The sequence below is a fragment of the Phalaenopsis equestris genome, unplaced genomic scaffold (genome assembly GCF_001263595.1).
Source record: "Phalaenopsis equestris unplaced genomic scaffold, ASM126359v1 Scaffold000609, whole genome shotgun sequence".
Lineage (NCBI taxonomy): Eukaryota > Viridiplantae > Streptophyta > Magnoliopsida > Asparagales > Orchidaceae > Phalaenopsis > Phalaenopsis equestris.
Genome location: NW_018165049.1, coordinates 190373 through 201064, shown reverse-complemented (window position 1 = coordinate 201064; position 10692 = coordinate 190373). Strand labels below are relative to the sequence as shown.

The 10692-nt window shown below is 35.5% G+C and overlaps 1 protein-coding gene across 3 annotated transcripts in view; it reads left to right on the top strand.

Annotated features, from left to right (window-relative positions):
• The window catches only part of LOC110029906 (glutathione S-transferase TCHQD), a 9904-nt gene extending 3408 nt beyond the window's left edge, over nucleotides 1-6496 (top strand). For 2 of the 3 annotated variants that reach the window (XM_020732392.1, XM_020732391.1), the window contains 2 exons: nucleotides 5100-5310; nucleotides 5586-6496. In XM_020732392.1, coding sequence (XP_020588051.1) covers nucleotides 5102-5310; nucleotides 5586-6189 — 813 coding nt within the window. In that variant the 5' untranslated portion in view covers nucleotides 5100-5101 and the 3' untranslated portion in view covers nucleotides 6190-6496. The remainder of the gene's footprint in view (nucleotides 1-5099; nucleotides 5311-5585) is intronic. The other variant, XM_020732393.1, reaches the window with a different exon arrangement.
• The last annotated feature ends 4196 nt before the right edge of the window (nucleotides 6497-10692 follow it).

Here is a 10692-nt window from a genome sequence, read left to right as displayed (position 1 = left end):
TATATATATATATAGATAGATAGATAGATAGATATCTTTGTTCTGGCCATCTTAAATCTTGTTTAGCCAAAATTTGCATAAAGCATTGGCTTGATCCAATAATCAAAGGCAACCCTAACCCATTTGAGCTTAGTCATACCAATTCGATTCAAATAGATAAACTCAATTGATTTAATATAATTGACCACAAGTGATTTAATAGATTACCCTAAGCCATCTTAATCACAACCTTGATGAAATAAAGGGAAGAACTAGCTCACTTCAATCAATTTTAAAATAACAACAATTAATACAATTATAGCATTCTTTTTTAGCTCCTTTTGGCTTTTAGAAAATTTCAAGAGCTTATGGCAGTGTTTTTTAGTGCCTTGGAAACTTTTGTTGCTATTTTTCACAATGAAATTATTCTTTCCGTTCACCTCTTCATCATTGGTTGAATTCCCATTTTCACCCCTTTTTTGGGATAGACTTTTCCATTCATCTTGATGGATATTCTAGCTTTATTACTGTCAAATTTTAGTTTCTCGTTAGTAGTATTTCAACTCTTTGGAGTACTATTCTTTGTGGCCGAGGGGAAGAATTGACTCAATGCAATTACCTGCATTTAAGCTATCAAATTTGAGTCACTAGTTGTGTTAACTTAGTTAAATATTATTTGCATTTAATGTCTTTTTATCATGTCTATAATCTTGAACGTCCTTATACTTTGTTTCATTTCATATTGTTATCATTTTTATTTTGTCAGGTTTTAGAGTAAAATTGCTATTTTCCATTTAGATGTGTTTGTTGTATTTTGAATGTTATTAGGGTTAACATGATAAGGAAATTATGGCATATATTTTAAACAGGAAACCTTTCGTTGTAATGGAAGATGGCTAAAATGTCTTTTGTACATATGTGGTCTCCATCAATGATCCTCCCTTTGGCAACACTCTGAATCCAACACCTATCATTTTCTGTCCTGTCAACTCTTCCTTTTTATACACTGGGAGAGTTTAACATTTAGCTTTTAAAATATTATGACAAACTCTTTATTTTAATATTAACATTTGTCTTTATCCTTTTGCCAAATAGTTGGCAAAGTGCAAAAATACTATCACTTCTGTGTCTCATCATTTGCCTCATCCTTATTTAGGATTGGCTTTATGAACTCCACTTTTCTATCTTTATTATTGACTACTATTTTAGATTTTGGTTCCAATTTAGTCGAGTATGTAACTTTTAGCCATATTACTTTCAGTCAACCAATTTTTTCTTCGTATTTCATTCGCACATGATTTTTATTTTTAGCATATTGGCGCTTATTTTACCCTCTAATGTGTATATTCAAATTATCTCAAGCCTTTTTTCCTAATATTATTTTGGGAGTGGTAATTTAAATTTTTCTTTAATTTAATAAAATTTGGCTGCACTCTTTATAAATTTACAAAAAAATATTTTGTAAATTTACAACAAATTTATTTTAATTTTTTCATTTTTGTCACATTCAATTTAGCCATATTTCACTTTCTTCTTGCCTAACAATTTAATCATAGAACATATCCATTCTAATTACAATTTTATAAAGTTACCTGTTAGTCTCTAATGATATTCTCTTACTATATGATACTATGATGCAATTATATCTTAACTGTCTAATTTTAACTCTGGAATTTATGCTCATATCTATATTTCCATTTATATCATTCCTCTTGCTTTAAGAAACTATTGCTTTCTATGAGTGTGAAATGTTTTAGATGTTCAAATGAATGATCTACCAACTTCATAATCCATAATTGTTTTTAGTGGGATTTGCACAACATACCACACAATTCTTATGAATTTACTTATCTAACATTTAAACTTTAATATTTGTTTAAGTAACACCCAAATCCTTAACATCACTAACTAATAGTAACTTTTTAAAAGTTAATTACACCTTTTCTGCTTATGTTTCAATATGAATACTACACTAAAAATGTTTTATATGCAAATACCAAACTTTAAGTATTAGCTATGCAAATGCAAAAGAAATGTATTGTATATATATAAATTTCCCTTGTTTTTATTAGTTATCGCTGTAACTGAAGTTCTTAGGTTAATTGTTTGTCTTCAGATTTATTTTGGTCATCCCTCCCACTTAGCTTCTCTTTCAAATGAGTAATAACTATTAGGCTTGCAATTTAAATTTAGTAGATATATTATGATTCCCTCTCATGAACTTCCCAGAACCTTTTTGAGGTCATCAGCAGATAAAGTGCCAATGAAGTCCAATATGCGCTTATCACTTCGTTGCCGTCTACTTAATAATGAATGTTAGACCACACCATGAAAATAGGAATATGAACTTTTTGGATCTAGAGATCTGATTGTTTTTTCAATGTGGGATACCATCTTATGGTTTTTTTATCTGCATTAGAAAATGTCAGCATCAATGAAACAAAACCTGTTAAAGAAAAAGGAGAATCAATTATTTGCTTCTTATTGCTTCTATATAAAGGAGTTCTGCGGTTGAGGTAGAAATCTGCTACTGTGATGTTTTTGTATTGGAAATTCTAAGTGTCAAAATAGTCCCTTAGCTACTTACACAGGGCCATTTTAGTCCTATAGTATATAAAAGTGTCAAATTAGTCTTTTGAATTTTATATATATATATATTGTCCTTGAGGCGAATAAAAGAAAATTGATGCAGAATCAAGCACCTCTGTCTCCTCGTCACACACTGTCAGAACTTGTAACATTCGATTCTCACAACAATGTCACTAGGCAAACTTTTCATCACATAGAAAACATAATACCCTTTTGCTTGCTTCACCTAAGCTTATCTTTGTAAGGCTCTTGAAGTTGACCGTTGGACGGGCCCCCATATTCTTCTTATTCTACTTCTTTTCCTGAAATGATATTGTATGGGTTCTCGATGTCATGGTCGTCATGATACTCTTATATAATTATCTTATAGTGTTGCTTCTATTGACATTCTTCATCTGGTTCTTGTCCTCTATTATTTGGGTTAACTCCATCGTCTCCTACAATCCCTGCAGTCTCAACAGTCGGAGTGTTGTACTTATGTCGGGCTTTTTGCCCTTCATGAAATTGCCCTCCAATATTGCTTCTGAAATACCCCTCAGTTGTCCCAACAGTTGCTCAAATCTCTTTCTATACTCCATGAAAGTCCCTTCATGCATCAATTCCAAGAATTGCTCTTGTAGGTCTCCTTCCAGAATGGCTCGGAAACATTCCAAAAAATAATATTTAAATTCTTCCCATTTGAAACCATGTTAGGGCTTTTCCCTCCAACCGTAACCCTGTCATCATGAGATTTTTCTTCTCATTTACACCATTCACCTTAAAATGTTGCTTTACCCGGTGCACCCACCCACGTGTGTCTTCTCCCTCGAAAATCAACATCTTCAACTTCCTAACACTAATGTCTTCACACCAACTTCTCTCTCCACTGTTTTGCCCCATGTATCAAGGGTGAAACTCCGTCCTTCGATCATAGCCATACACTATCCAAACTTCTCTCATTTCTTTTTCGTGCTACTCCATACCCTTTGCATAACCCCTTCTACATGTTTCAAACCAACTGACTCCATTGAAAATCTCCAATCCACACCCCATCAGAACTCTGGGAGGAGGTTCTTGATGGTGGATGCTTCCTCCTCATGTTTCTCTCTCCTGATGTCTTCCCCTTTTGATTTAGCCAATGAATCTCCGGTCATCCCTTGGTTAGGATTTGCAAACTAAACCACTTGTGAGGTCTTGTGTTGCATCTCAATAAACCTCCTTATCATCTCCTTCAAATTCTCGAATCTATTGTTAGTGGAGGAAAATATTTCCTTTATCCCGGATTTAAGTTGTCACCTCTTCCTCCAATTTCTTCTCCAAACCATTTATTTTATTGGTCTCCATTATACCTAAAAAGTTATTTTTGATCACGAAGGTGGCACACTTTTAAGCCGCGATCCCGTTCGTTTCTTCTCATTCCTCAAATCAAGTATGTATCGCGACCGGGGCACTTACCTGTATGTCACGATGCTTCCCAGCTAGCTCCAATCACGACTGTAAGGGTTATACACAATCCCGTTGTTAACTAGACTCATGATTGTATCATGATATTCGGGGTCCCTGTAAGCAGAGCAATCCTTTTGTCGACTTTTCTAGCCAGCTGGAATTGTCATTGTACTGTGACTATAGGTACATGTGATCCCAACATCACTTCTTGCTGCGATCCAATCCTTCCTTGGCTTCACAGGCGTTATGTGATACCTTACGCGGTGTGATCATTTCGTTGGCTTGCAACTGTGTTGTGAGATTCAGTCACGAAGGATCCTCTTTCACGGAATTCTTATGAAAACACTGCGATCTTCTCAGGATCTAATGCTCTGATACCATTTGATATGATCCAAATAGATTTTTCATAGAAATTAGGGCACAAAAGATATTTTTCTTTTTTTTCACAAACACTAAACAACACAATTTTGAGAGGCGGGCGATATCTCCCAATTCCTACAATTCAAGAGATAGAAAATCTCTACCAAACCCTAAACCTAAGACTCGAAACGCATTCTTCTGCATAATCCTGACCCTAAACACACTAAACAATAATAAATGACAAAAGACTAAATTACTCATTGACGAATAAAAGACAAATTTGTCCTTAGGTGCTAATCTAACATCTTTATACTATTTTAATATTAACTGAAGTAGTTTCTCGAAAAGTCTATTTTAGTCCCCAAAAATGAGTCTCGAGACTAAAGTAGCACTTTTATAAAATCAGGGATTAAAATAGCTCCTTGAAAAGAATCCGGAGATTATTTTGACACTTTTCTCAGAAATTATTTTCTCATACTCTGACTTTGCTGCTGGTGTGTAGGTATTGGAGGGCTAGATTACCAACCATATTCTGTTTTCTTCGCAAAACTCTTGATCTATTTCATTTTCGTTTGTTTCTTTTGCACTTATGAATCTGTAAATATGCATTCTTCTCTTGATGCAACAAGTTTTTAAGGATATTGTGCTGTCTGTTCTGGTTACTGATTTTCAGCTTTAATTTGGTTTTTGAACTTCAAAGCTGCTTGTCAATCTTTTGGAAATAATTTCCCTTTTATTTGATGCAGTCATGCAATTGTATCACCATCCATTCTCGCTGGACAGTCAGAAAGTACGGCTAGTATTAGAAGAAAAAGGCATCGATTACACATCATACCATGTAAATCCTCTCACCGGCAAGCACATGGATTCATCATTTTTTCGCATGAATCCTTCTTCAAAGCTTCCCGTCCTTCAAAACGGATCTCACATCATTTATCAAGTCATCGATATAATCCAGTAGATCGCTCATCCCTTCTTTCAAATTACTTTCCATCAGATTCATTTTATATTTTCTAAAGAGTCAAGTGCCAGCATAGTCCCGACTGTTTTCATGAGGTCATTTTAGTCCCAGTCGATAATAGTGTCAATTTAGTCTCTAAAAAATGTTAATATAGCCTCAGTTAAAATAATCTAGTGACTAATTCGACATTTTTATAAACTCTGGGATTAAAATGACCTCCTGTAAACATTCAAGGGACTACTTTGGCAATTTTCTCATTCTCTAAAAGAAGATTGTTATGTTTTAGGTACATAGAGAGAGTTACCGTCTCCTTGAATGGTGTTGACAGTAGCATCAACGAAAAAGTTATGCTATGGATGCATCAAATTGAAGACTGGAATCCTAAGATTTTCACCCTCTCTCACATTCCAGTTAAGTACAGGCTCTTTGTTTCTAGATTTGTGAGGAGGGTGGTGATTGCTCGAATGGCGGATGCCCCTGATCTCGCCAGTGTCTACCACGCAAAACTGAGAGAGGCTTATGAGACAGAAAGCGAGTTGTTGGATTCAGATATAGTGGAACAAAGTGAAGAGAAACTGATTAAACTCCTTGATGAAGCCGAAACACAGTTGAACGAGACGAAATATCTAGCCGGCGATGAGTTTAGTTTAGCTGACTCGATGTTTATTCCAGTTTTGGCACGGCTCACGCTGCTGAATCTGGAAAAGGAGTACATCTTTGGCAGGACAAGATTAGCAGAATACTATGATATGGTTAAACATAGATCAAGTTACAAGGTGGTGATTGGGAGATATTTTTCCGGGTGGAGAAAGTATAGAACGTTGTTGAAGACTATCTGCTTTTTGTGCATTAGAAGCATGTTTAGAAAGTACTGAACGTGATTCAAAGATCCAAGGGTGTAAAATGCACTGTCTATATGTGTAGTTAAAGATTGCAGCATTTAAAATTTGGCATTGAGTTAGTTATATCTGCTAAATAAGGAAACTGGAAGGTTCAATCAGGCCAGGTTTCTAAATTTACCGGCTCTTGAAAAAATCGTTTTCCTTCTTCTTTGCTGCATGGCTTTCATAAAATCTGTAAATTTATTATCCGAGATGAAAAGGAGCTTTTTTTATGTAAAGTTGCCATCTTTTGAAAGGGTGGCTGTTTATTTCGCAAAAAGATTGGTGTTTTACTGCACTATGATACGTTCGTACATTTGTCTTCTGGTTTTTGCGCACTTGTTTTTTATTGTTGTGTGGATGATTTATCTGACTTTCCATATGAAAAAGCCACACTTTTGTATAAAAGGTATCATCTCCTTCATTGAAATCCCAGTAAATTGTGCAAATATGGATGATTTAAATCATGAAATTACTGAATGTTCCTATTTTGAATTTTCTTTGCAATTTTCTCGTCTGTTCTCAACTCGATGCCATCAGTATTAAATTTCAATTGAACTGTGATTTTCTTGTATTCCCATTTAATTTTACTAATGTTTGGGAATAATGAAAGTTTATTATGCAAATGTGAACATTTTGGCTGATAGCACAGTTTAAATGCCATACACACACTCAGCACTTCTAATATTGGTTAAGTCATATCTTTTTTGCCCTATAGGTCTGAATAAATCTGATTTACAATTACTTAAATTATGTAACTGATTTAGAACGGAAGGTCTTGTATAAATGCCATGTGACCAAGTAGTGATAAGATGCATCTTATCCAACTTTCTTAAGTCATCGTGGTCCATCATACTTGGTTAATTACATGATTCATTGAACCATATCTCCGGATCTCCAACACCTGTCAAATATTTGTCTTTCACTCTCTCTCTGTGTGTGTGTGTGTGTGTGTGTGTGTGTGTGTGTGTGTGTGTGTGTGTGTGTGTGTGTGTGTGTGTGTGTGTCTCTCTCTCTCTCTCTCTCTCTCTCTCTCTCTCTCTCTCTCTCTCTCTCTCTCTCTCTCTCTCTCTCTCTCTCTCTCTCTCTCTCTCTCTCTCTCTCTCTCTCTCTCTATATATATATATATATATATATATATCTGACAATGTTGTGTGTTCGTAAATTTGTGGTGGTAGGGTGATATATTAACGTCTAGTGTTGTATGAAAATCTAACACACATACACTTCAATATAAATTATCATAATGATACTAGAAGTTTTTATGTGGAAAACCTAAAAGGAAAAAAACCATGAGGTTTAGCTTAGTTAAAATAGTTTCATTATATCGATGTAGGTTACAAGACTTTACCAACATATGACTGGCCGAAAGCAATATTGCACGAATGGGGTTTTCAACTTGACCTCTGCTAAGAGAGTGGTGGGATATGTTGACAAAGTGGCGACAACCTAACTGTTATGAAGGAAGACTGGTTGTAGAGGTCGAGTGTTAGAAAGTTTGATGGTAGCATCATCAATAGCGGCGGTGATAGTGACGGTTGCACAATAGAGGTTCTATGGTGGCAACGAAGTTATTCTGGCGGCGACAACGGTCAAACAGTTGTTGTATGATTCGGTAATGGTGACTTGACACTGGCAGTGACTTGACAGAGGTAGATGTTTGTCGGTGGTGGTCAAGCAGTGGTGTTTTCTCAGTGATGATAGCTAAATGTGGTGGTTCGTTGGCTCAAGGATGGTGGTCGGGTAGCAGTGAACTGAAGACAAAAGATCAAACGTCGGTGGTCCGATGGTGGTGACGGTGGTCTTGTAGCGATGGCCATGGTTAGACGAAGGTGGTCGGGTAATGGTGGTCCGTTGGTGGCGGAGACCAAAAGGTGGTGGTCCGGCGATAGCGTTGGCACGAGCTCTGGTATGCGTGCGAGCGCAAATTGTGCCTACCTCGCCTAGTGCTAGATTTCAGGGAGTTTTGGTAATTTTTTTCAAAATTTAGAGATTTTTTCCTTTTTTTTCCTATTTTTAAAAGAAAATAAATATGTGATAATGAAAGTTTCAAAAATATCCAAAATTTTTGAGATATTTTTTTTCTCTTTTGCATTACTTTTAATAGGAAAAATATAAATTCAACAAAAAATAGTGATACTCCTTCCAAAATTTCCTTACTTTTTCCCCGCTTATTAGGATGTATAAATTCCTAACGCTGAGGTCTATGGATAACACACCTATTTTCCTTCTGGCTTGTATTCCAGATGGCGAAGTCAGGTTTTTACCTTGCAAATTAAAATGGCTAGCTATTTCATTGGATTGATCAAATTTGAAGGCGGTCAAAACCAATGATCCTACGATGAGACAACTATCATCCCTTAAAAGATGTGTTGACCAATCGCAATGAATAGATCGGGTTGGAGGCGATCAAAACTCGTAGTCTTATTGTGAATCAATTATCTCCACTCGAAGAGGTGTTTATAGACCTCATCGGATATACTGTATTGGAGGCGATCGAAGTCCGTAGTCCTACAGCGAGACATCTGTCTTCCCTTAAAAAAAATTATTGGCCAACCTCATCGAACACCTAGTTGGAGGAGATCAAATTCTTTGTTCCTCGAGATATTGCTTCTCATCTCATTAGAAGAGTTACCGTTCCTCAAGTTTGACAAGAAGCTAGAGTAATGGTGGATAAAGTAGGGGACAATGATCGGCGTGGGCTTGCAAGGTCACAGTCAAAGGGACACTTTTCAAAAAATTCTAAAGGTTGAACAGGTCCTTTGATTCCTTCTTGCTTGATGCATATTATGAACTTTTTTGCTTCTTATGTTGTATGTGTACCTTTATCATTTTTTTTGTCTAAGTAACATTTCCTTCTTTTCTTAGATCATTTATGAAAAATCACTCCAAAGACTGTCCAATGTATTTAGTAAGCATTGGGGGCGAGAGAAGACGCTTGAATGTTGTGGTACAGAAATCAACTTCTAGATCTGTTACCTCCTTTATATGCTTATATGTTTATTTAAATATGTGCATACCATATTTTTTTTATAGGAGGGGGCGGAAGAAACTTAGCGGTGTGACCATGACAGATGATATTGCCTCTACTATCACGATAGAGCGTCTAATAGTGCTCGCAAAAAATTTTATTTTTCAAATGTATAGTGGAACTTAAGTTCAAAATGTCTAAGCACATACAGAGTCGATCCTTTAAGATAATAACACTAATGCTTGGCTCGCTGTTTTGAGATTTTAAAATTATATGTCTCGTTTGCAAGAATTTTTTGTGGTGCGTCGTTCGAAAGAGATGGATTTGTCCTTTTTAAACTCATATTTACTGGAATATTAGTTGCCGATAAAGTACCTAGGTGTGTCAAAAATTGACCCGACACGCCACCATGACTCGAAAAATCCGGGTTATGGTTGACCGAATATTTTTCGAGTTCGGTTTAGGTCAAGAGAATTCATCCTGTTATTATTCGGATCGTGTTTGGGTTGACCTAATTCTGGTAGGGTCATTTTCTGGTTGAACCTGAACCCCACCTCACTTACCCGAATCGACATCCTTATGTGTCAAAAATTGACCCAATACGCCAACACGATTCAAAATATTCAGGTTAGGGTTGACTCATGCATTTTTCGAGTCGGGTTCGGGTCAGAGAATTCTACTAGTTTATTACTCACGTCTGGTTTCAAATAACTCGATTACGGTCGGGTTATTTTTAGGTCGGACCCAAATCCGACCCGCAGACCCAAATTGACACATCCCCTAAATGTACATGCAGAGTGCGTATATTTTAGGGTGTATTTAGGGTATACTCAGGACCTCAAGTGAATACATCCTAAGATACACCAAATCCATATCAATCCGTATGTAATAATTTTCTCATTAACCAAGGACCCGTTTAGGAAGTGGTATATAATAATTACCAGTAAAATAAAATTTTAAAAAATTAATGTGGCAATATAAATTGTCTTCTAAAAAAATTTGAAAATCAAATTTATTACACTTTCATAGGTATTATCATGAAAAGCTACTTCTCATAATATACTTTTTAAATAATAAGAAAGTTATGACCAAATAAAGTTAAGGCTTTTTATATATATACCACAGAATTCTTATCCATATGCATATCTAACACTTAACTTCAATTTTTACCTTGCTACATTTTCCGGAAAAGTGAAATATATCTTTATATGCATATATGTAAAAATTGAAGTTTAGGTTTTAGATAGAGGTGCTCGTTTATATTTCGAGCTCAAAAAAGTGTGTTCGTGTCTGACTCAGTTGCTTAGCGAGCCGAACACGAGCCGTTCACGTACAAAGAGTCGTTTTGACAACCCTAATCACGTAGTCATTAAGATATTAAGGATTGGGGCAAGATTTAAAACATCATTTGAATTTAATTTAATAATTTTTATTCTATTTTCTTCATTAATACTTTTTATTGATTATAAATCATTCTAGCCTTGTAGTCAATTAAAATTTTAAAAAATACTACTCATTATATATAT